General features: G+C 35.6%; 1 protein-coding gene across 5 annotated transcripts in view; it reads left to right on the top strand.

Annotated features, from left to right (window-relative positions):
* The window catches only part of LOC138176098 (ATP-binding cassette sub-family C member 9-like), a 204,682-nt gene that overhangs the window by 69,129 nt on the left and 108,624 nt on the right, over positions 1-26,929 (top strand). For all 5 annotated transcript variants that reach the window (XM_069106826.1, XM_069106824.1, XM_069106827.1 and 2 more), the window contains 4 exons: positions 8,866-8,974; positions 17,125-17,232; positions 18,628-18,700; positions 20,551-20,656. In XM_069106826.1, coding sequence (XP_068962927.1) covers positions 8,866-8,974; positions 17,125-17,232; positions 18,628-18,700; positions 20,551-20,656 — 396 coding nt within the window. The remainder of the gene's footprint in view (positions 1-8,865; positions 8,975-17,124; positions 17,233-18,627; positions 18,701-20,550; positions 20,657-26,929) is intronic.

The following is a 26,929-nucleotide window of genomic DNA, read 5'->3' as shown; positions in this document are numbered from 1 at the left end:
CCTTACCACAGTTATCTCACGTACAACCTCTCCTCTCTTGTTTCCAGCCCAAGTCCACTGCCATTGTCTCTGGAAAAATGCAACTGTACAGTGAGGGACATTTCAGTTACTGGTTTCCAAAAAAGGGATAAGACCCCTGAATTTGGGGAAAAATTACTTTTCATTGCCTTGCTCTCATGTACCTCCTAAAGGAATGTATGCTTCGCTCTTCTGTGGCTTTTGCCATTAATCAATACTGCTGTCTATGATAGAATATTTCTATTTCAGCCAGTTCTCTTTATATCAGTCAAAATTATACTTAGTATTTATATAGTGCTTTAAGATTCATAAAGTATTTTACAATGAATTATCTTAGTGAATTGTATCTCATAACAAGCTGAAGAGGTAACTGCTGCTATTATCTCCATTTTGCAGTTGAGGAAACTGTAAGTGATCTGCCTAGGGTTATGCAGGTCAAATTTGAATTCAGGTCTTCCCAACCCTAGGCCCAGCACAATGTCCACTGCAGCAGCTAGCTGCCTGTTATGTGTCGGGTATTGTGTTAGCTAAGAGCTGGACATTACAGTGAGATTGAGGCTGAAATTCTTTCGCCTTGAGTGGTATAGAAAATGACATATATATATACATATATGTTTATATATATACGCACATATGTGCATAGCTTATATATATACATATTGTGTACATTATATATACGTATATTTTTTCTGTGATTGATCTGTATAACTCCTTCACTTTATATAAAAAGTTTTATTTATTTATGACATCACAGTCATTTCTAGAAATATTCTTCTCTCCCCCTTTCTCTCCTAGCTTTCTGAAGAATGGAAACCTCTTTGGCCACAAAGAAAGACCAGTTAAGCATAATTACTGTGTCTTAACATTTGACGCACATCACAATGACAGTGTTTATAGTATTCTGCCTTAGTAGTCTCTTATCTGTTTGTCAAAAAGGGGGTAACTATCTCATTTGTTACGTTCTGTTTAATTTACAAGAATAGATATTTTAGTTATTTGATAAGGCAGCTAGGTGGCCTAGGGGAAAGAGCCCTGAGATTGGAGTCAGAAAGATCTCAGTTCAAATCTATTTATAGAAACCTACTAGCTGTGTGACCCTAGGCAAGTCACTTAACATTTGTTTGTCTCAGTTTCCTGAGGCACCTACTTCACAGGGTTGTTGTGAGGATCAAATGAGATGATATTTGTAAAACACTTAGTACAGTGCCTGGTACATAGAGGAGGTGCTATATAATTTTTTATTTCTTTCCCCTTGCGTAGATATTCTAACTGACAGGTTGAAAAATAAGCTATTGTAAGCCAGCTAGGGGAGGTTTTCTGTACATTTGCATGAGAAGGAATATCTTCTTCTATATATGGATAGTGGGGGATGTGGTAGAGAATCTGTCAGTCAATAGTCAAAAAGCATTTTTAACTGCCTACTATGTGCCAAGCATCGGGGATACAGAGAAAGGCAAAAACGGATTCTCTGCTCTCAAGGACCTTTCATTCTAATGAGGAGACAGCATGTGGATGACTATGTATGTACAGCTCATATAAACCACTTAAATGGGAGATAATCAGAGGGAAGGCATTAGTAGCAGGCATTGGGGGGACACTCGCAGAAGGTAGAATTTGAGGTGAGGCTTGAAAGAGGCCCGAGAAAACAGGAGGTGGAAGTGAGGAGGGAAAACATTCCAGGCATGAGAAACATCCAGTAAAAAAAGAATTTAAAAGTTGGTAGGTGGAGTGTCATGCGGGAGAACAGCAGAAAGAAAGGTGTAAGAAGACTAGGCCATGAAAGGTTTTAAAAGGCAAACAGAAAGTTTTATGTTTTTCCTGAAGTTAGTAGGAAGACATTGGAGTTTATTGTGTAGGAAGGTGACCCGGTCAGAGTTGCACTTGGGCAGTTGAGTGGTGGATGGACTGGAGAGACTTGAGGAATGACAACTGACCCAAAGCCTATTGCAGTAGTCTAGGCTTGAGGTAGTGAGGACTGCACTAAATGTTGATAGCATGAGTGGAGAGGAGGGGCCATGTATGAAAGATGTCATGAAGATAGAAACAAGCAGATGCAGTGACAGATTGGAGAGGTGGGGTATGTGGAAGTGAGTTGAGGATGACATTGAGGTTGCCAACATGGGAGACTGGGAAGATGATGGTGCCCTTGATAGTACTAAAGAAGCTGGAAAGAAGGGTTGACTGGGGGAAAAGATACTGAGTTTTGTTTATGACAGCGAGTTTGAGATGTCTAAGAGGCAATTGGAGATGTCAGACATGAGTTCAGGGGAGAGGTTATAATTGGATAAATAGATCAGAGAGTCATATGTATAGAGATGATACTTGAACCTTGGGAGTTGATGGAATCTCCAAGTGGAATAGTGTAGAGGGAAAGAAGAGGGTTTAGGACTGAGCTTTAGGGGACATCTATTTTTAGAGACTGTTTCCTGGAGGAAGATGCAGCAAAGGGGACTAAGATGAATTGTTCAGATGTGTGGGAAGAGAACCAGGAGAGAGCAACATCGTGAAAACCCAGAGAAGAAAGAGTATTCAGAATATCATGACTGACATTGTTAAAGTTACAAAGAGATCAAAAAGGTTGAGTACCAAGAGAAACATTAGATTTTGCAATAAAGAGATCACTGATAACTTTGGAGGGAGCATTTTCAGTTGAATGATGACATTAGAAATTCAACTGCACAGGGATTAGAAGATAGTGAGAAGAGAAGAGGTGGAGGCCCTGCTTGTAGAGGACTATCTCAAAAAGTTTAGCCACAAAAGGAAGAGAGATATAGCATGATAGCTAGCAGAGATGGTATGATCAAATGAGGACTTTTTCCAGGATAGGGAAGGCATAGGTGTGTTTGTAGGTAACAGAGAAGGAGCCAGAAGATACAGAGAGACTTGAAGATTAGTGAGAAAATGGGAGGTATAGATGGGGCAATCTTGCATATTTGCCTTGGAAAGAGACAAAGGTGAAGGAAGAGATAGTGAAGTAAGTCATCTGAGTGATATGAAATGAGGAGGAAGAGAGAAGTTGGAGCTCTTGGTAAATGACCTCAGTTTTTTTTTGTCTTGAAAAAGAACTAAAATATTTGAAATAGTTGTGTAATGGGATAGTAAATCGATTAGGAAGGTGTAAAAGACAGCCTTGATGAGTGAGGGCTGAGTTCACATCATGTAACATAAATTTATAGTGCACCCAGTTGGCATGCTTTTGTGTCTTTTTTCAGCATCATGCAGCTGAGACTTAAGGATGGTAGGAGTAATCCAAGGTTGAGGTTGGGCAAAGGAGCAAAAGACTGCATTCTGTAGGATAGTGGAGAGTTGAACTCATTTATCAAGGGGTCAGGGTAGGGGGAGGAGAAGAGTATAGCTAGATGAGCAGTTGTGGCTTGGGAGGGAACTGAAAGGTTGACAGATTGAAGGTGACTGAGGATGGAAATCAGGGTTAGGAGTTGTAAGACGGAGAAAGATGATAAAAGATAATGATCAGATGAAAGAATTTTGGAATTCACAAACAGGAAAGTAGAACACTTGTACATAATGGCAGAATCAAAAGTATGACCATCTCTGTGTGTAACTGAGTTGGTATGAAGGAATAGTAAATGAGAATTAAGCGAATTGTTCATATCTTTTGATCACTTATCAATTGGGGAATGACTTGTGTTCTCATAGAATTTACAGAGCTCTTTATGTATTTTGAGATATGAGACCTTTATCTGAGAAACTGTCTATGAAAATTTTCCCCAATTTTCTGCTTTCCTTCTAATCTTGACTACATTTGCTTTATTTGTACAAAAGCCTTAAATTTAATGTAATCAGAATTTTCCAACTTACACCTTATTCTGCTCTGTCTCTTGTTTACTTACTAATTGTTTGCCTGTTTGTAAGACTGGTTAGTAATATGTTCCATATTCTTCAAATCTTTTTGTAATATCTCTCTTTATATTTAGGTCATGTATCCATTTTGACCTTATTTTGGCAGATGGTATAAGATATTGGTCTGTGCCCAGTTTCTGCCATACTGCTTTCCAGTTTTCCTAACTGGAAAAGATAAGTAAGAGATACCCCATTTAACATAGTTCTAGAGGGTACAAAATACCTGGGAGTATATCTGCCAAAACAAACCCAGGAACCATGTAAACAAAATTATTTTAAAAATCTTTTCATAGATTTAAATAATTGGAGAAATATTAATTGTTCATGGGTAAGCAGGGCCAATATAATAATAGCATTTTTTCCTAAACTGATTAATATATTAAATGCCATCCCAATTAAATTGCCAAAAACTGGTATACTTGAAATAGAAAAATAATAATAAAATTCATTTGGAAAAACAAAAAGCCAAGAATATCAAATAACTAATGGGAAAAATGTAAAGGAAAGAGGTTTAGCACTACCAGATCTTAAACTATATTATAAGGAAGTAATTACCAAAACTATCTGGTACTAGGTAAGAAATTTAAAGGTAGATCAGAAGAACAGAATAGACATACAGTGTACAGCAGCAAATTGAATGAATTTAGTATTCTTGTATTTGACAAGTTTAAAAACTTTAGTTTTTGGTATAAGAATTAATTATTTGGTAAAAATTGTTGAGAATTAAATAGACTGAAGAACTACCAAGTTAGATGTTTGAAAAAGTATAAATATGTACAGTGAAGTCCCCTAATATGATGGCAGGATTTGGGGTGAAAAGAAAGACTATGGGGAAGGAAAGGGAGCAGTGTGGGGTCGGTAGGTAACAATGACTGGAATGCAATAAACTTGGATTGAATAAACATCAAAGGATGAGAGTTTACTGAAGGAGGCAATGGAGGGCATGTCTAGAAGTGCAAAATAAAACAATTATGGCTAGCATTTCATACCGTATAATGCTTTGCAAAGTGCTTTATATATGTTGTCTCATTCAGTCTTTAACAACAACCCTGTTAAGTCGGTGCTATTATTTCCCCTATTTTATAGATGAGGAAAATGAAGCTGAGAAATATTAAGTGACTTTCCCAGTGTCATACAGTTCATAGAAGTCTGAGGCAGGATTCAAACTCAGGTCTTCCCGACTCCCAGTTAGTTGAGAACTCTGTTTACTATATTACTTACCCATGTAAGGTGACTAAATTGACTTCCCCTGACCATGAGTTAGAGAGTCTGAGTCTGAGTAGAGGTGCAGCCAGTACTGGAAAGAGTAGCCAGGGATATTGTGTTATCGGGAGGGACTGAGGCCTTAATGAGAGCCAGAAGATGGAGGGAGGTGAAAGGAAAAATCTTAAGATGAAGAAAGGCAAGTGTGTCTGCTTCTAAGTAGGTGGTCACACATGACCCTAGGAATTCTGCAGAAGTGAATCCCTAAGGATGCTTCTTTCTACTTCTTTTGACAGTTCTCAAATGTCAGCCATATCCATATCCATGCCAAGTGTAAATGAGTTACAGAAGAGAACATTAAAAAGGGTAGAGGAAGTGAAACTCTCTTTTATGTGAGAGATGAACAGGCAAAGACCCATCTTTTTGTTTCAGTAATCCACAGATTACAGTGAGATTTTCTAGACATTTGCAAAGTGGACCTGAGAATTGAAATGAACTGGCTTTGCTTAAAATATCAAAGTACGACTCAACTGTATGTCTGTATGTAATGACATAGTCTGAGCCTGGAGGATGGGAGGGCAGGAAGCCTTTCATTTTTATTTTAAAGGACTGCATGTATAAACTGCTCTTTAAGATCAACTCCAGTTAGCACATTACAAGAACACAATTATGTATAAAACTGATAGAAGTGGAGCAGCAATGAGTAGCATTTGTTGAAAATAAAATAACAAAATGTCATGTTGATTATGCTCCATCAAATAACAAGCACTTATTAAACACCTTCTCTCTGTAGGCACTCTCCTAGCCACTAGGGTTGCAGAAACAAAAATGAAACATTTCCTACTCTCAAAAAAGCTCATATATTCTATTGGGGGGAAAACATGTATTTACATATTACTATGTCTTGAAAATTTGCAACATAGACCTTTCATGACCAAGCAAATGCCCTTCATAAATAACACCTGGCTTCCATTTTATTTATTTATTTATTGCTTTTTGGAGGGCAATTTGGGGTTAAGTGACTTGCCCAAGGTCATATGACTAGTTTTTATGTTAAGTGTCTGAGGCCAGATTTTAACTCAGGTCCTCCTGACTCCAGGGCCGGTGTTCTATTCACTGCACCACCTAGCTGCCCCTGTGGCTTCCATTTTCATAGAGATAAATTGTGCATTTTTTTAAAGGCAGACTGCCACAATAGATTTCATGTATTTTAATGTTGCTATGGAGAGACACAATTTCCAATGCAAAGAGGATCACATTTTATGAATCATAGTAAACATCTTATATTGAACAGACCTTTAGTTTGTTGGGAAAACAAACCACAGAGGCTTATCAAAGATGATTTAGCCTGGTCCATAAATACACGGATATTTAAAAATATCTCAATATGTTTATCTATCTAAGAAAAGCTGTAGTTTTATTGTATTTACATACAAAGCATGTTTATGTCCGCTTTCATATCTCCATCATAATAAAGTGAATCCACATTTTTGCCTTACCAAACTCTTACAAGAAAATAATTGCCAAATTATATCATTCTTGTTGTTTTCTTCTTTCTCCCTCCCCACCAGATTCTATTTTCTTGATTTGATAACTAATCAAACCAATATGCCCTCAGGGAGATAATCATAGATGAGATTTTAATTGGAAGAAGTGAAATTTTATATACTAGGATCTTCAGAAATATTAGGATAATACCATATGGTTTGCTTGCATAGTGTTTTGGAGATGGGGGCTTACTCTTTAATTCAGCTCCATTTATTTTGTAGCAATTAGTCAATCAGCTGCCACTTGTCAAGCACTTGCCATGCAACAGGCATTATGCAAGGGCTGGTAATAAAGAGATAAAAATGAAACAGGCTTTGCCCTCAAGGAGCTCCCATTCTAATGGAAGAGACAACATGCATCGACATGGGTGTATGTCAGATGCATCCAGGGCAGATTCAAGGGTCCCTGGGCAGAGTGATGCACTAACTGCTGGAAAGACCTTGTGTAGAAGCTGACATGAGATGAATTTTGAAGGAAACCAGTGACTCCAACAAGTAGAGGGGAGGATGAAGCATATTACAGGTATGAGAGACGAAAGGCACAACAGAGGAAGGAGAAGAATCCTGCGTGAGGAACAGCAAGATGGTTAGGTTGGCTAGACTGTACAGTGTGTGAAGGATGAAATAGTAAGGAAGGAAAGTTAGGAGAGGGAATGGTTGTTAAGAGCATCAGATACCAGAGAAGTTTACATTTGATCCATAGGGAACCACTACACTTTAATGATTGTATGTGCGTGTGTATATGTGTGTGTGTGTGTGTGTGTGTGCATGACAGATGGTCAGAATTGTGATATAGGAGAATCACTTTGGTTACTGTGTGGAGGGATGGCTTGGAGTAGGAAAAGACCAGAGGCAGAAAAGCCACTTGAAAGGTTATAGAGATAGTCCAGGTGAAAGGTGAGGAGAAGCTGAAATAAGGTGGTTGCCATATAAGTGGAGAGAAGGGGATAATATGAGGGAAATGTGAAATATTTGGCAATTGATTGGATATGTGGGGTAAGTGCAAGTGAGGAGTTGAGATTGATGCTAGGGTTAGGACCCTGTGTGACTGGAAAGGTGGTGGTGGTGGTACCTTTGAGGAAATTGGGAAGGTTGGAAGAGGAGTAGGTTAGGGGGAAAATATATAATTAGTTCTGACCTGGACACACTGAATTTGAGATGTCTCTGGGACATCGAATTGGAAATGCCAAGTAGGAAGTTGATGGTGAGAGGCTAGGCCTGAGTAAATAGATCTGAGAGTCATGTGCATTCAATTTAGTCTAATTCAACCAACATTCATTCATTATATGCTGTGTGCAAAACACTGTGCTTAGAACTATGGAGTACAGAATATTTAGCTAAGATGCAACTACTGGCTTTACAACTCTTAAGAGTAGAGATGAGAAAAGAGGATTATTCATCTTAGTATGTATAATATGTACTTTTAAATGTCAAAGATTTACATATTGAAGAATGATGATGATGATGATAAATTAAGGAAGTGGGCTAGTTTTTTCTGGCATTTCCTAATGAAGGACACAAAAAAGAAGAGATACCTTCCTAGAGGAGAAGGGTTCAGTCAGAAGGGATCACTGGGACTGATCCAGAAGATAGGCTCTTCTCACTAATCCTCCTTTATAGGGGCCCATTCATTAGTCATACTACTAGTGCCAGGCCTTGAGAAGATTGTCTTCTCTCCTAAACTCAATCTATTCATAGTATGATGAGTAGTTAGAAGACATTTCAGAGTTCTGTGTATTCATTTTGTGCACTTCTATGTTGGTTGCAAATAGGGTGGTCAAAGCCACGTGAGGCCAGGCAGGGTCGAGTTGGAAGCAGTTTTAGAAGAACTCCAGTTTACTAGGCTCCGAAAATTTGTTTTATCTATCCCTAATTCTACCTCCCCAAATCTAGAATATAATTATAAGCCAGTTATAATGAATGGCAGAATCAGTGAAATTTAAAGGAACTCTCAGAGAAAAAATGAATTTGGAGAGGTAAACAAATGAGAGTGGAGGGGGCTTGATACTCAAAGGATTCAACTTTAACCATATGATCATAGATTTTGGTCTGGAAGGGCCTTTAGGAATTATCTTGTCCAACTGTTTAATATTCCAAATGAGAAAATGGAGTGTGTATCAGAGAAGAGAAATGACTTGTCCATGGTCATATAGCTACTAAGGCACAGAGATGGGACTGCGAGGCATGAGTGTATTGATGCATGTTTTTTCACTTTAATTTTTTTTTCTTTTGGCAGTGTTCAGAAACTGAATGAATTTCTCTTAAGTGATGAGATTGGTGATGACAGCTGGCGAAACGGTGAAGGTTCTGTAACTTTTGAGTCCTGTAAGAAACACACAGGAGTAGTAAGTTCTGTTCACCAAATGGGCTATTGCTGCATTGCATTTTAAAGGGGAGAATGTTAAAAAGAGCATCATCAATGTGGTATGAAATCTGTATGTTTTTAGTTTGGGAGTGACTTTTTTTACCCAGAAGTAAAGACAGTTGCCATTGGATTTAAAAACTCGATTACATAAAACTAAATAAAAGCAAAAACCAAACCAAAAAATAACAGCTATATCTCTGTGTATAGCAACAGTGCTTTTACATTGATATATATCTTTCTGTTTATTATTCTGTGCAGTCTTATGCAATTTTCATCAATACCACATGAGAAAGATGATATTATTCTCATTTAATGGCTGAGCAAAGTGAAATTGAGAAGTTATAATTCGACAGAAGATGGTCAGATCACTAGGAAGCAAAAGGGTAGCTTGAACTGAGTTTTTAAAAGAACTTCCAGGTTTTGCTCTTTTCACTATGTAAAATTATTTTAATCATTTTATTTTTTTATTTGCCTAGTCCTTTATAATTTTCAAACTAAGTTCATGAGCATTATCTTACCATGTGGTTTGTCCATTTTTAAGGGTTACCCCATAATGTAAAACATGTCCAATTCAGAATGAAATTGAAAAGTTTCACATTTGTTCAAGCTTTAGCCACACCTGAGAACAAAACAACCTTACAAGATAACATTAGCTCTTATCAAATACAAAACTCAAGATTATAAAATATTATGAAGAAGCCCTTAAAAATGTATGTATAATAGTTATTTAGATGAATCTCATTGATGGTGTACTTCCTTTACTTGTGTAAATCACAAACCACCCAGACTTTTTCATTCTTTGCCATTCTTGTTCACGTCCTTCCATAAATTATCTAAGAGGATCTACCTAATTCCCTGGAAGTCTTATGTAAAGTCCTGATGGAAGAGGTGCTACTTTTTTGGAGATAAGATTATATTGGATATGCTTCAAGCCTCAGGACATTACTTGGTCTCTAATGAGATATATTATTATTCAGAAGTTCACCTTACAATCCTTAGAGGGAAAAACTAAATGAATGAAAAATTCCTATTGGTAGCCATATCTATGATAGGCACCACAGGAGGACAATGAGTTGGGACCAGAATTGAAGAGGGAGAAGAGAGCAGAGTGGATTACATTTGGAAAGTTGTACAGTGCTTCTCTTGATTCCAAGGTGGTCTCTGGCTTTGTGTTTTCATAAGCACACACAAAGTTATTCTGGTGACACTATATAGTTTTGAGGCTTAAAAAACCACATATTCTGAGGAATTAAATTTTCAGGTGATCCAAAAGAGCCATGGAAGAATGCAGACTATGCCTTTGTACAGGTAGTCTCCCATATTGGAAGTGTCTTTGTGAAGTCCTTCAGTAGTTTTGATACCATTTCCTACACAAAGCCTTTCTTGATGCCCTGAGATGTAAATGCTTTCTTCTTCTTTAAATTATTTGAATAAATAAATGAAAAAGTTCTCATTAAGTGCTTTTTATCTACTAGGTCCTGAACTAAGCACTGGGTATAAATATAAGCAGCAAGATGGTTCCTGCTCTTAAGGAGCTTCAGAGTTTTCAATGTGGATTCATGTATATTTTTTCATTGGATGATCAATACATAGTTAGTTGAAAAAGAAATGAAAAAGTTTCTAATTCATTCAAGCTTTATCCAAACCTAACTTGCAAAACAAGCTTATTAGTCAGAATCACCTGTTTTCAAATATAAATATATTTCAAAAGGAGATTTTGAAATATTAGAAATCCTTTAAATTGTGCAAGATGAAAAAGTTATACACATGGAGTTGAAGTTCTCAGAAGAAGCCTGCTAAATTACAGGTAGAACAGCCTAAATGGAACTGAGTAGAGGCTGATAGTAAAAAAAGAAAAATGTCTGAAAAGCATATAGAGGGGTGGCTAGGTGGTGCAGTGAGTAAGAGCACTGGCTCCAGAGTCAGGAGGACCCGAGATCAGTTCCGGCCTCAGATACTTAACACCCACACAAAAAATAACTGGCTGTGTAACCTTGTGCAAGTTACTTAACCCCAAATGCTTTAAAAAAAAACATATAGATTCTTCAGAATCATTGCACACATACTTTATTTCTTGATTGTTAATATCAATTGAGGCCCAAAATAAGGAGAGGTATGTTTCCCAAAGATGTATACAACCTTAATATATTTCTGGTTATCTTGATGTAGCTTGTGATCTTAGAGATTTTCCTTTTTGTGTATAACAGTGTGTAAATGGTATTAATTCCTGGAGCATTTCAGTTACTCCTAAATGAAATGTTGAATCATTTAAAAGAATTTGATCTAATTATCTACATAGTAAAAACTAAGTAGATGAAGAATTTTATTTTTGTTCAGATTGAAATGTGCAAGTAGATGTTCAGATTGAAATGTACAAGTAGACGGATCAAAGTAGACGGATCACCCATAGAGCTCATTCCTCATTGTCCAGACAATGCCCAGAGTTGAAGAGGAGAAGGGGCATGGTCTGGAGTGCTTTTAATGAACCCAGCATTCTCTTTGAAACAAAGGGCCATCTTTTTAACAAGATTCTTCCAGTGATGCTCTGTATAGTGGTGACTCATGGAACAGCACAATCTCTAAAGAATTAAATTTCAGGGTCACCCAAAGGGTAATGGAAAGGTACATAGTGGGAGTGAACAGGCTGCAACACATTACAGTTGAAGAATGGTGTAAACTGTGTCATCAGAGATGTATGACTGGGAAAAAATGACTGGTTACACAGTGGAAACGTGGGATAACCAATGGACAGCCTGCATACTTCATTACTATCTACACATTGTCAAGCCGTTGAGAGGAAAGTCTTCAGCATATTGGGTAGAGTTGCACTCAAGAATTTCTTGCAAGACAGACTAGAATTACACAGGTTCAACTGGCAGGGATGGAGTGAGATCTGCATTGTTGGAGGGAGGGTCAACATTGACAAGATCACAGATCCTTCAAAGTATTGAAACACTCAACTAATTTCTTTCAGGGTCATTTGTCATTGTTCTAGATCCAAACCACAAAACTACAAACCTTAAAAAAATGGAGTGAAAAAAGCTGTGTTTTAAAATAACACTAATGGAAACTCTTCCCTGAGTTCACTAAAGATACTATGTATTCTGTCAAAGCTTAGAGTTAAGTGGTTTTGGCTGTAGAAATTCCATGGAACATTAGTGACATTTTGGTGCCAAAGTTTCTTCAAATTACATCTGTGGAACTCCAACTCACATCTCTGTCAACACTTTCCTTCCTCCCACCCTCTCCATAGTTTAGAGAAGAGAATGAAGTCATTCTTGCTGATCGTCTTTGGGGGACAATACTACTACAGAACTGAATATGTCTAGGAGACAGTGATTTTCATGCATATGTTCTTGTTGTCAGTATTATTATTATTGGAAAGCAGACTTAGTTTTAAAGTACAGGACATTTTTCTAATTTATCTCATCTAGGGCATTATTAAGTTTATATGCGTATATCATAGGCAAAGCCTTTAGGCTCAGAAAAACGATTTTCTATTTAGATGTGGGGCAGTTTACTGAAAGGCTTCTTTCTATATGTATTTATCATGTTATCAGGTGATTTGTGCTCTCTTGGTATACAGCACAGTTCATAAAGAAACAAAGGCTGTCTTGTTTTCCCTTAAACTAAGTACTTTTCTGTGAGTCTTTTTGATCCACTCAGGCTAAATCCTGAATCTGGAGCCTTAGTCAGGAACCGTATTTGAACTTTTTGTGTTATGGCCCACTCATTGTAATGGGTATGATATCTCCTTTCTCAGTTAATTTATTTTGTTTTAAAACCAATATTATTTAACCTCTATAATTCCATTAGATGATTTTTGAAAATTACTAAGTTGGATTATTACTTTATGCTAAAAACTACACCCAGCCAATTCCTGAACCAGATCTCAAGGTCTCTAAGCTTTTCTGTCACAAATTTATAAAAATAAGTTTTCTTGCAGATATAAAGACCTTTGCCTATTTTTATCAAAAATAGAGCCAAAATGAAGCCCTAGGGATGTTGGAGAAAGACAGTAAATCATTTCCAGTCATAATCTAGCTCCAAATATTTTAGTCTACCTTAAGTTTATTACGTCTCTCAAATGAAATTTTCAACAGCCATCTTCACTGGAATGACATTCTTGTGCTGGCGATTGATTTAAAAACATTGACTCTTAAAGAAAAAACCACACATGGTATTGTTACAAAGAAAACTCATATCTGGAGAATTTTTGAATCATCAGTTTTTAATCTCAGACAGATTTAAGTATATTTGGGCTTTCTACTGAGGGATAGAAACTAGACTTGTAAGTTAGCTGGTAGATAGAAGTCCCTGGTGAGGAAACTCCCTCTACCACTGCTGGTCAGCACCTTCTCTCCAACTAATTGACTTATGGAGTTGCCTAGAGCTTTCAAGGAGGCAGTTAGGTGGACAGAGTACTGTGCCTAAAGTCATCGAGACTCATCTTCGTGAGTTCAAATCAGACCTCAGACACTTGCTAGTTGTGTGACCCTGGGCAAGTCACTTAATACTGTTTACCTCAGTTTCTTCATCTGTAAAATGAGCTAGAGAAGGAACTGGCAAACCACTCCGATGTCTTTGCCAAGAATATCCCAAATGGTATCCCAAAGATTTGGATGTGACCGAAACAACTGAACAACAGAGCATTCAAAAGATAAAGTAACTTACCCAAGGGTGAAGGAGCCAGTATATATCAGAAGCAGAACTTAAACTTAGGGCTTCTGACTCAGGGGCCAACTCTGTCTTCTGTGCTATGTTGCTTTCCCTTTCTGCTAAAGATAGCTATATTTAGGATAGATCTGATTTCACTTAAATAGTTATAAAAGGATTTTTTTTGTCATACAAACCTTTTTTTAAAAATCAGAATCATTTTATATCATATTATATATTTAAAAATTTAAAAATCATTGTACATTTGATTTTCTCAAAAATATTGAGAAGTGTTTTATTGTTCCTTTTTGATATTTAATAATCTGAGTAACATTAATCTGGTTACAGTTACTACAGTTATCCCTTCCACATTGTGGAGGTTTGTAGTGCAATGCCCCATGATCTGGAAAACGTGCAAAATTTTTTGGTCCTCCTTTTGTAGAAGAGAAGTCTGAATTTTTTCTTTTTCTTTTATGGGGTGTTAATAGCACCTTATTGTACAATTTGGATTAAATATTTGGTTATAGGTTCTGTGTTGTCTTCTGGCTTTCTTGTGTCATCTGCTCTTCCACAAAACTCCCCCCAAATCCTCATTTAATTCCTTATGCCAACCCATGATATATCGAAACCATGTGGTGTGGAAGGAATAACTGTAAATTACTTCAGAGAATAACAGAATCAGATAATTTTGCATACGTTAAATGTATTAAAAATAGGGTTTTCCCATTTGTCTTGTATTTTTTTTGGAAAAATGTAGATTTAGGAAGGGGGAAATAGAATTTGTATTCATTCTTGAGGGTATTTCTTAATAAATACATTTTACATAAATTTCTTGAGTTGAAAAATTGGGCCAACAAAATCATAGCTACTCATTATACTCATTAGTATTAGTCTTATTATTAGGATTTATTTGCATCAGGCCTGTGATTTCACTGATATACACAAATTCCAGTGACGAACTCCATCTACTCCATCAGTGCAGATCAGCAGTTCTTGAACTTAGTCATGGAGAATTGTTTAGGAAACTGATAAATTAAGTGATTTTCTCATGATCACTTAATCATTAGATATCAGAGACAGGATTTGAACTTGGGTCTTTCAGACTTAAAGATCAACTCTCTGTCCACTATGTCAAACTTCCTATTAAAAGGCTACTCCTAAAAATAATCTTAGTACTTATTATGGTAATAGTTCTTGTGAAAGAGTCTCTTCAGAATAGGAATGTCATAAAGATAGGGAGAAAAAAATTTTGCTTTCTCAAGTTAACCAGGACTATGGAATAATGTATGTCTGTCTTCAGAGAAGTCATAATTATTATTATGAATCTAGGACTCAAAACAAACTGTTCAGTATACTGAATTCTAAGAAAAGAAATGCGAGCTCAGCAAAACTGTGAGCCCTGAATTGGGGAAATCACAGTAACAATATCCTTTTTTGTCACTCTCTCACTTTCTCCTATAATGTGGAGATATGTGGCACAGTCATATATATCTAGTAAGGGTAATTTTCTTCCTTACCCCACTCTTTAGTGAGTAGTCAAGGATATAATGATCCAAGGCTTATTGTAGTTTCTTTTTTTTAAAGAGATTTTTTTTTTTGCTTTTTTTGGGGCGGGGAGGGCGATGGGAGTTAAGTGATTTGCCCAAGGTCACATGGCTAGGTATTTGTGTGTGTGTGTGTGTGTGTGTATGTGTGTGTGTTAAGTGTCTGAGGCCGGATCTGAACCCAGGACCTCCTGACTCCAGGGCCAGTGCTCTATTCACTGCACCACCTAGCCACCCCTATAATTTCTTAAAAAAAAAAAGGTTTTTATTTATATATTTCATTTTAAAAATATAGATTTTCTTCTGTATCTTTGTGTCCTTCCCCAAGAATTATGTATTTTAAGAAATGACTTTAGAAAGAATAAGAGGGATTAAAAAAGTCAACAAAATCAACACCAGTTGTTTATTATACACAACTTTCCATACTCATGGACATTGACTTCTGCAAAAGAATGGGGGATGTAAAGTGCTCATATCTCTTCTTTGGAACTTGTTCTTTATAATTTCACAACTTTCAGTTTTGATTATTTAATGGTAGTTATTCTTTATGCTTAAATTGTTGTAGTCGTTTGTGTATATTAGTTTCTAAGCCCTCTTCCTTTAATTTACATTGGTTCATGTAAATCTTTCTATGCCTCTCTGTATACATTATGTTTATGATTTCTTACAACACAGTAATATTCCATCACAGTCATGTGTACTACAATTTGTTTAGCCATTCCCTGATCTTTTTGCCTCAAAAAAAAGTGCTGCTATAAACATTTTGAAGCCCTTCTTTTTGTCAGTTGACCCCCTTTGGGTATGTGCCTAGCATATCAAGATAGTTTTACAATCAGATTCTGAAATTCATTTTTGACTTGAATTAGTTGATTAACTGGTTGCACTTTGTGTATTCACCAAATACTTGTTTAACATTTAATTTTATTTAGCCTGCATTAACCTGGGAACACTCATCTGTGGTTTCAGCATGAGAACATTCTTAATCTTTGTTTTTGACTCAGTATACCTTTATAGTACATGGAAAACTACATTACCATTACCTTAATTTCTCATTGCTTTCAATTTTTATTAATGAGAATATAATTAGAGCTATATTATAGCATTATAATTTTGCCTTTAAGTATCTCTTTAAAACTACAATAGTTGGTTATTTTTAAATTTAAATATGAATTCATCCACTCTAGGAAAAATGAAATATTTTAGAAAGTGCACTTTAGCTACATTTAAAAACCACATGAAGGCTCTTGTACACACATACACACACAAATGCACATACACACACTGCAGTTATCTCATTGTAGCCACATTAGTGGTTTATACTGTGGTTCTTTTGGTCATTTTGGTTTTGGTGTGGACAAATTATTTCAGTGGTATAGGGAACTCTTGGTAAAGAATTTCCCTCTGTCCATGCAGATCAGCAACTGTTGTACAATTGATGATCTTAGTGAGTGACCTAAGACACTGTGGGGTTAAATGACTATGTTCAGGTTTACCAAACTAGTGTATGTATGTATATATGTATGTATATATGTATGTATGTATGTATATATGTATGTATGTATGTATGTATGTATCTATCTTTCTATGCCTGTCTATCTATCCATATATACATACACACATATGTACATTTGTATGTATGTATATATCTGTATATTCTTAATTTATATTTGATTTTTATTATAAAGTAATACTTAGTTTTTTCTTTCGTTTTAACCTCTTCAGTGGCAGATGTAACAAAACAATTAGATAAAAGGCCACTTAGTTACCAAAATAAGTATATATCCTAAGTAGATATATTTTGAAATGTGTTCTTTTTGTAATTTTTCTCTGATAGCAGAGGAAATTAAATGTGAATTTCTTTTTAATAATAGAGAAGTTTGGATTGTTTCATAAAGACAGCTTGCCTTATTTTTTATACTTTGGAATACAGCAAACCAAAACTATAAACAGGAAGCAGCCTGGAAGATATAACCTGGACAGCTATGAACAATCAATGAGACGGATTCGTCCAGCAGAAACTGAAGATATTGCAATTAAGGTTATTTTATTTCTTGAATTCACTCTTGATTCATACACTTCTACTGTTTTCCTACTTAGAATTCTGCCAAATTGTCCTCCAAATGTCCTTGCCACAAATTACCTCTTTGGAATTAACCAGTAAGATGAAACCACTATGTAATTTTTAGTTCTTCATCCTTTTACCCCCTCCCTTCTATCCACTTCCTGCCTCAAGGAAGGCAGTGTGTTTTGAGATAGTAAAAACAAATACTCCCTCCAAAATAACTTTTTTATTTCAGGATCATTGTTAGCAGTAAGTATCCAGAATATTTCATCATTTATTTTAGTGTCAGATTAAAATAATTTATAGTAGACAGTTAATACGGTCATCATGAATTCTAATTAAACAAATAATATTACTGCCCTTGGTCATAAGGGTTTTTTTTTAAAGAATCTGCAATATCAACAGGTAGTTTTCTAGGTTTCTGGTTCTGTTCATGTACAAAACTTGGTTGTTTTATTAGAGATGGTCAGTCCCTACGACTGACAACAACATTTATATCATTTCAGCAGTACTATCTCTGTTGTCAGAGGACCTGGGTTCAAATCCCACTTCTGACAATATCTGGCCCTAGGTAAATTGCTTAACCAACCTGGGACTTAGTATCTTCTTCTGTAAAATTATGTAGTTGAACTAAAAGGTCTCTAAGATCCAGTGATTTCAAAATAATGTTAATAACTTCTAAATTTTAAAGTTGTCAGACATCATTTTGGTCATTCAAAACCATGAAACATCTCAAAGAATCTGAATTCTAGGGAAAAATACACAAATAATTTTTTTTTAAATTTCACTACGTGAAAGGATTAAGGATGCTTCATTGGTTTGGTTTGAAGAATTGAAGGCTTAGGGAATATTTCTTGTGTTTTACTGCACGAGGCATTCTATGAGTATGCAAAGTAATATTATATGAAAATTAATGAGAAATTGGACTACTTTCACTTAAAAACAGAAAAGAACTGCATTTGAAAAAGAAGTAGGAGGAATGACTTCTTGAATAATAAACATGAGATCTGAAACATTCTGTCAATTTGGTGTAGTTTGAGACAAGTACTGACATTGGCTGTAAAATGAACTGTCATTTAACATCCTTCCCCCTCCCCCCTTTCTTTCACTCTTTAAAGCTATTCTGTATACTATTGCATGATTAATTGCTAGAACATCACTAATTTGAGGGCCTTTTCCTTACTGTCTTATCTTTTAAAAATGTATCCATATAAAAGTGGGATGAGTAATGCTTTTTATCATTTTTTATATTTCTATTTGAATGTTTCTTTAATTAAAACAAAATTGATTTTGGTTTGAACCATTCTGCATGAAAGTATTTAGCTTTCTGTCTTATCCTAATAATTTTTCCCCCATGACCTTGTTTTCTAGGTGACAAATGGGTATTTTTCATGGGGGAGTGGCTTAGCCACATTATCCAACATAGATATTCGAATCCCAACAGGTAAGAGTCACTCAGGAATTGTAATATGTAATGTTCAACAACTAAATTGTATATTTAGTACCAAAACACAAATAATTATAACTCAATGAGGCAAAAATGATGCTGATGTAAAAGGAAATCATATACTATGGTTCATGGACCAACATGGCATTATGGAATAGTGAGCATAACATTTCAGTGGAAGTTATGAAATTTGAAATTAATTTAGAGTGTGTCTTTGGAAAATATTTGTTCTGTTCCTTGATTTTCCCATTTTAATAAGTGACGTCTGTTGTTTTCATTTTTGTTTGAATTTACCTCCTACTCAGATTTTGGGTAGGGGAAGTAAAATGACACAAAGTGAAGTAGAAAATGGAGTAAATACTCAGATTAATTTTGGCAAAAACTAATGAACTATTTAAATATGACAGTTCAAGATATTTGAAATATTTTTTGAGGTGACTAAAAGTTTTGGAGCTAAGGCTGTATCTAACTCATATAAAGGTAAACAAGTAACAGTGACATTTATCTTAAAAATGCAAGCAAAAGAACAAATGATGCTTTTGCCACAGTTATATAAGTATTTTGTTCAAAACATATTTTTATCAGAAGCTTAGTATTTTGAGCTAGAATGAACCTTAGGAATCTAGTCCAAAGCTTTTATTTTGCACACAAGGAGAGGTCAAGAGACTTCCCTAGGGTAGTTAAGTAAGGATTTTAATTTTCATCTTCTGGAGGTTGAATGCAATAAATATTCTTTATTGTATTTCACACTGGGCATGTCTTGACTTAGAGATCTTTAATTTTTAGAGCACTATAAGGTCAGGTATTGATTTGCCTTTCTTTGTATTTGTACTGATTACACATAGTAAGCACATACTAAATACTTGTTAGCTCCCTTTTAACTGACTCTTAACTGTAAGGGAATTTTCAGTCATCTAGTCTATGGCTTTTATTTTACAAATGAGGAAACTGAGACCTTGAAAGGTGAAATAACTTCTCTAAGGTCACATTGGTAGTAGTAGCAGAGCTCAAGTTCAAACCCAGTTACTATAATAATAATAATGACAATTACTAATAGATAGTGATTTAATGTTTGCAAAGCACTTTACATTTATGATCTCATTTGATGAATATCTATGGTAAATTATGATATGCATTTGGATAGAAAAATCCCTATAACTCATCAATCAGTATATATTAATATGTAGATCTATCAAATGGGCAATGAATTGAGCCCAGAAAAACAGGAGAATAATGGGCTGGAATGCTTCTGGAAAATTGCAGAGTTCTTTTAATGAACTCAATCTACTTCCTGAAAAAAGTCCCATCTTTTTCATAATAACCTTCTTTCAGAGATGATATATGGTTAATAGTCATAGAATCCTACAGTCTCTAAAGAATTAAAGTTAAGGATTACCCAAAGGATAGTGGAGAAGCATGTGGAGAGGGTGTGGAACATTACCAAGAAATGACAGCAGAAAAGTGATATAAAGGATGTCATAAAGGAAATGAATGACTGAAAATTAAACTAAAAAGGGGGTATTATATATATAATAAGAGTAGCTGATAATTGGTGGAAAGCTGATATAGTCCATTAGCTTTCTCATAAAGTCTAAAATAAGGAAGACAACCAATACATTGAGTAGACCCCTTTGTGGTTAATTTATAGTAAGATATAGATAGAAGTTATGCGGGATGAGTAGGTGTAGATGGGTTGCAATCTTAATCATTGAATACCCACATTGATAATATTGGAGTGGTGTAAGATATATAAAGTGAAATGTGAGGTATTTGAAATGTTTTCTGATTACATTTGATATGGAATTTTCCATCTCATTCAATTATTGGATTTTGTTTCACTATTATAGGTCAATTGACAATGATTGTGGGTCAGGTAGGCTGTGGAAAATCTTCTCTTCTTCTTGCAATACTTGGTGAAATGCAGACACTAGAAGGAAAAGTTCATTGGAGCAAGTAAGTTTTTTTAATATTGTTTTAAAACCAAATGAAATGAGTAACATTCAAAGAATTAATTTAAAATTCCACTCTAATTAAAAAGCAATGCAGAAAACTTGATCCAAGTTTGTAAAAATGAAGGGTTTAATGGCATAGAATGAGTTTTCATGAGTGTTTTCTTTTAGTTTTCTTTCTACCTGTTGAATCATTCTGTTTAAGTCTCCTTCATTAAATCATTCATACCATATACACCTGTTGTGGGTGCCCCTAAGGTCCTATCCTTATCTCTCTACCCCCTCTCACTTGGTGATCTCATCAGTTCTTATTGGTTCAATTGTCATCTCTATGCAAATGATTCCCAGATTGATATAGTCTTCCCCAGTCTTTCTCCTGACGTCCATTCCTGTATTACCCACATTTACACCCTTGGTGTCATTCTCAAGTCATCCAGATCATTTCACGTGTCCAGTTAGTTGCTAAATCTTCTAGTCTCCACATTTGCAATATCTCTCAGATTTATATTTCCTTTTTACTTACATAGCCACTGTCCTTGTTCAGTCACTTCTTACTGTATAATATTGAAATGACTTTCTAATTGGTCCCTCTTTCTCAAGTCTCTCCCCAAAGTAATTTTCTTAAAACACGAATCACTCCTACCACACACTCAGTAAACTACAGGGTACCGTATTACCTCCAGGATAAAATATAAAGTCTTTTGTTTGCCATTAGAAGCTCATACAACATCCATTTTCTAATCTTTCAGGTCTTCTTATACCTTACACACCTCTATATATGCTGTGATTCAGCCATATTGGACCTAAATATTATTCACCCGTGACATTCCATTCTCAATCTCTGTGCCTTTGTACTGTCTGTTTTCCTTGTAATGTTTTCCGTATTTCCAACCATGTCTGTGACATGCCTTCCCTACTTGTATTAGCACTTCTGTTTCCTCATTGCAGGTAACCTAAACCCTGCCCTCTTACCCTGTCTTGCTGGGACTCAGTTCTTCATACCACTTCCCAGCCTGCTTAATGCTGTACTGCCCCATTTGAGCTCCTTTCTTAACCTTACTTCTTCATAGATCATCTTTATAGGAATCTTTTTTCATTAGAATGTAAGCTCTGAAGTCAGGGGCTGTCATGCTTTCTTGTATTTGTTTCCCCAATTCTTAGCAAATAGCGCTTAATAAATGCTCTCTCCATCACTGTGGCCTCTGGAATCCCCATCTTCCCTTGAGACTATCTTAAATGTCATCACCTGTGGGAAGCCCTTCTTTCCAGAACGGCTCCTGCCCCTCCCACTAGCACGTGTCCCTGTTAGGTTACCTTTCATGTACTCTGCATTCATCTATTTATTTACTTGTCTCTCTCACAAAATGTAAACTTTTGGAGGGTAAGGACTATTTTTGTTTATGTATTGCTGGCACTGTTTAACACAAGACATTGTACTGTGGCTGTTCAGTGCCTGGTACAAGGTATACAATACATTCTTGTCGATCAACAGAATTAAAGAAAATAGTGCCAGTAACTTAGGAAATATTTCCTAGTGCTTTGTTTCTCTCCCTGCCATGAAAAGGCATTATGTTTGAAATGTAGAAGAATCAAACCAGTGCTATTCTGCCTTATTGTGGACTGAGGCAGGGAACTTTTCAACCAAGGTGTATGTTGCCCCTGTTCTATTATTCATTCCATTTCTTCTCAATAGCTAGTGCATAGTCTGTAAGGTGGTCTCCTGGTTAATTTTGACTAAAGGGAAAGGAACTGGACCTGTGGTTTATTTGGTGTAGAAAACTCCTTGGCAAAGCAATTTGCTTTTACCAATGCTGGTCTACATTTTCTTTAGAGTATCCCTTCTCCTTCCATAACCTCATCAGATCTCATTAATGATCATCTCTATGTTGATGACTGCTAGGTTCATTTATCCAACTCTAGTCTCTCCTCTGATCTTTAATCACACATCACTGATTAACTGCCTATTGGATTTTCAGAGACAAATCTAAAACCAAGTTCATTATCTTTTCCCCTAAATTCTCCTTCTTCCAAACTTCTTTCAGGTCTTTCAGGTTTATAATTTCTAGCTCTCTCTGATTCCATGCTCTTCACTACACATGAGGAATCAGTTTCTACATATTCCTTTTTCTACCTTCACAACATCTGTGTCATCTGTCCTCTTCACTCCACTCACACAGCTATTACCTTAGCTCAGGCCTTCCTCACATCTACCTAGATTATCACATCAATCTCCTAATTGGTCTCCCTCCCTCAAGTCTCTCACCATTCCAGTTCATCCTACTCACTACTGTTATTAATTTTCCTTAAGCATAGGTCTGACACCCTCACTCAGATAATTCCAGTGCTTACAATTTGCCTCCAAAATAGAATATAAACTTTTAAAATAATTTTTAACATCTTTATTTAAAGTTTTAAATTCCAAATTCTATCCTTCTCTCTCTCACTAGTTTCTTCCCTCCCTGAGAGGGTAAGCAATCGGATATAGATTATACACGTGCAATTATGTAAAACATTTTGTACAAGAAGACTTGAATAAAAGAAAAAATGAAAGAAAGTGAAAATGGCATGCTTCAGTCAGTCTTCAGTCAATATCACTTCTTTCTCTGGAGGTTGATAGTATCCTTCATCATTAATCCTTTGGGATTGTCTTGAATAATTGCATTGCTGAGAATAGCTAAGTCATTGACAGTTTTTCACTGAACAGTAATTCTGTTACTGTGTACGATGGCTCTGTTCACTTCACTACATATCAGTTCATGGGAATCTTTCCAGGTTTTTCTGAAATCATCCTGCATGTCAGGTCTTACAGCACAATGTTCCATTATAGTCATATGTTTAGCCATTCTCCAGTTGCTGAACATTCGTTTGGTTTCCAATTCTTAGTCACTACAAAAAAGCTGCTATAAGCATTTTTATACAAATAGGTCTTTTCCCTTTTTGGAATGTCTTTGATTTCATATCCTTTTTTCTTCCCTCTGTGCCACATTAATGGTTCCAGATTTTGTACCGTATTGCCCCAAGTAGGGACCAAGCAAGAAAGGATGTCGACTTTGCCCCAGCACCAGGAACTCTGTACCTTCTTGCTCTTTCCCTAGCAATTCTCTTCTATTGCTGCTATCTTCTGTTCCTGTAATGGGGCATGGACCCTTCTTCCCAGAGTCACTTTTTGTTCTAGCAAGCAACATGGTCCCTGACATTATTATCCATGTTCTTTGTTATATTCTTTTGCTTCCTTCTATTTGGCTCTGTTCCCTGACCTCAAAAGATATGGTCAAAGAGATATGAACAAACAGTTCTCAAAGGAATTGCTGTTAAAATTGTATTAAAGAATGCCCCAAAGTACTAACAGTAAGAGAAGTGCAAATCAAAACAACCCTGAGGTTTTATCTCACACCAAGAAAATTGGCAAAGATTAAAAAAGGAAAGAATAGTTATTGTTTGAAGTAGCAAAGAACTAGAAACAAATTATATGCGGGCTGGGGCAGGAGTGGGGGGAGGAATGACAAAGAAATTGTGATCTATAAATGTAATGGAATAGTACTATAAGATACAAGTATGAGGAATATAGAAAAGCATAGAAAGACTTTCATGAATTGATGCAGAGTGAATAAACAGACCATGAAAATAACATTCTTAATGACTATAACAATGCATATGGAAAGAACAATAACCACAAACACAGTCAAAAATGGGTATTTCAAAAACTTCAAAGAAAAAGCAGAACCAAACAAGAGTTATGAAAATTACCTCCCACTACTCCTTTGCAGATGTGTGGGACACATGAGAATAGCACACTGTGTGTGTATGCGTATATATGTGTATGTATGTATATATATATATACATATATATATATATACCTACACAATGGTCATACTTTTCTTGAGAAATTATTTTATTTTGCTTATTTTTGTCTTTTTCCACATTTTCTTTTAAAGGTATTTGTAGCAGATAGTTTTTTGGAAGAAGAGAGGGGGAAAGATATGTGAAGAAATTTAGGAAATGTAAAAACAAAATATTTCACTATACATTTATTTTTAAGCATTTTTAAAAAGAAAATATGTCTTAGAAATAAGAAAAAGGACAGGTCAAAGTCAAGTGCCTGTATTTCTTTTTTTCAGGAAAAAAGGTAGAAAGGGTTAGATATATGGTGAGGATCAAATAACTTTGAAAAAAATAAAATTGATACTATTATAATAGACAGAAAATTATTTGTTACTGATATGGGAGCAGTTTCCAAATCAGCTGACTCTAAACAGTTAGAGCATTGACTTGTTAGAGCAAAGATCTAAATTAGCATCAAACTGTAAAATAAAAATAAGATGAAATTATGACAAAGATTTGGGGAAGCTCCAGCCCGACCTAGTCAGAAATGGAAAATTGGTAAAATACAGACATCAGCACAAAGTATCAGCATTTCCTAAGGGAGCTTAAGTAATATAAATCAATTGCCACAATTAGGAGACTAAAAGAGACTAGAAAGATATCTTAGTCAGCAAACACTTTTTTCCTTGACAAGTGTTGCCAAGGGCAACAGCAGTTTAGAACATAAACTTTGTGTTAAAGTCTTATGAAGGAGGATGGCGGTATAACTGGTATCACCTCATAAAATGGAGAGAAGCAGTAGACAGAAAAAAAAAGTTTATACAATGCTTTTATAAGATGCTCAGTTTAGCAAGATAGTCCAAGGGCATTTAAGGATGAAACCGAAAGAAGATAAAAGGGAAAAGATCCCTAAGCATTTTGTAACTTTTTTTTCATCAACAACAGTGCACCTACCACTTTTAAACTTTGCCATTATAACCCCCAATGTCTCAACAAAGAAAATAGAAATGGAACTAATGAAAAGCAAAATGGAAAGCACCACACCAAGCAAGCAAAGGGGAAGTCTTTGTTGGAAGTGACATGATTTTGAAGACAATGAGGATCTCAGAATATTTGGAAGAAGAGAGCATGTCAAATGCTTAAAAAAAATTAAGGATTTTGTAGATAAAAACACATGAAAAGATATCTATAACCAATAATGCCTCATTTCATATCTCTCGAAAAATCTTTATTAAAGCTATGATACTATTTGATGAGCATTATATATAGCATATGTACATGTATTATTTATATTATTTCCCCTTTGCCCAATTACATGTTAAAACAATTTTAAACATTTTTTTTGTTTTGATTTCCAAATTCCATCCCTCCTCTCTTCCTTCCCTCCCTCCCTGAGATGATAAGCAGTCAGATATATATTACACCTGTGCAATCCTGTAAAACATTTCCATATTAGTCATTTTGTACAAGAAGACTTGAATAAAAGAAACTGAATGAAAGAAAGAAAGGGAAACATAGCATGCTTTAGTCTGTATTCAAACAATATCAGTTCTTTCTCTGGAGGAGGATAGTATGCCTCATAATGAACATCTATTAAGTTCCCATTATGTTCCAGGTGCTGTGCTAAGTGCTAGGGATGCAAATAAGAAAAAAAGGCAGTCCCTGCCCTCAAGGAGCTTATAATCTAATGAGAAAGACAGTACATAAAAATGCCAGTGCATGAAAGCAAGTGAAGCAGTTGGTGGCAAATGAAGAGATGGCTTCCATTTTGAGGCATCTTTAAAAAGAGGCAACAGGAATTTTTAAGCTCTGCCCTCCAGAGGAGGAGTAGCAACTGATGAGGTTTGAGTAGCAAAGCTGAAGTAGTTTCCATGTTTAGTTTCCTGGTGAGGCCCCTTGTGGGGCATCATAAAGATGGTGATGAGTTTCCTTATTGAAGATATGTAAAGGGAAGAAATAGAACTTTTATAAATTATATTCTGAAGAAGACTACATTTTTACACTTACAAATTTGACTGAAAGTTTTAAAGAGTAAAAGATCCTACTGCATTTATTATTGACTATAAAAAAGCATTTCTTTTGTGATAGTAAAATATCACCTTAAAGGATCGTCTCCAATAAAGTATCTTCCACGCATACACAAATTTCATAGAAGATTGCTTGAAAAAAGCAGCAACAGAAAAACTTTTCTTCAGTTCCATTTGATTTCTTTATTTCAAGTGAGGCACAAACAGGGAGATTTTTGTTGGCCAAAGGTATTTACTATTATCTTAAAGGATGCCCAGTAAAGATTCTAAATAGAAAAAGGATTCCCTGTGCTTGATGAAGGTCTCTGGTTGTTTATTACATCAAGCCCTGGAATATTGGAGATCTTTCTAAATGAGATCTATAATTATTCAAAAGAATTTAGCTTACTTATCTAAGAAGGAAAAAAACAGTTTTGTGGTGTTTGTT

This window comes from Petaurus breviceps, unplaced genomic scaffold (genome assembly GCF_028583685.1).
Source record: "Petaurus breviceps papuanus isolate PSGF00001 unplaced genomic scaffold, PetGlider_PUasm1.0 81, whole genome shotgun sequence".
Lineage (NCBI taxonomy): Eukaryota > Metazoa > Chordata > Mammalia > Diprotodontia > Petauridae > Petaurus > Petaurus breviceps.
This window is presented reverse-complemented; position numbering and strand designations above follow the sequence as displayed.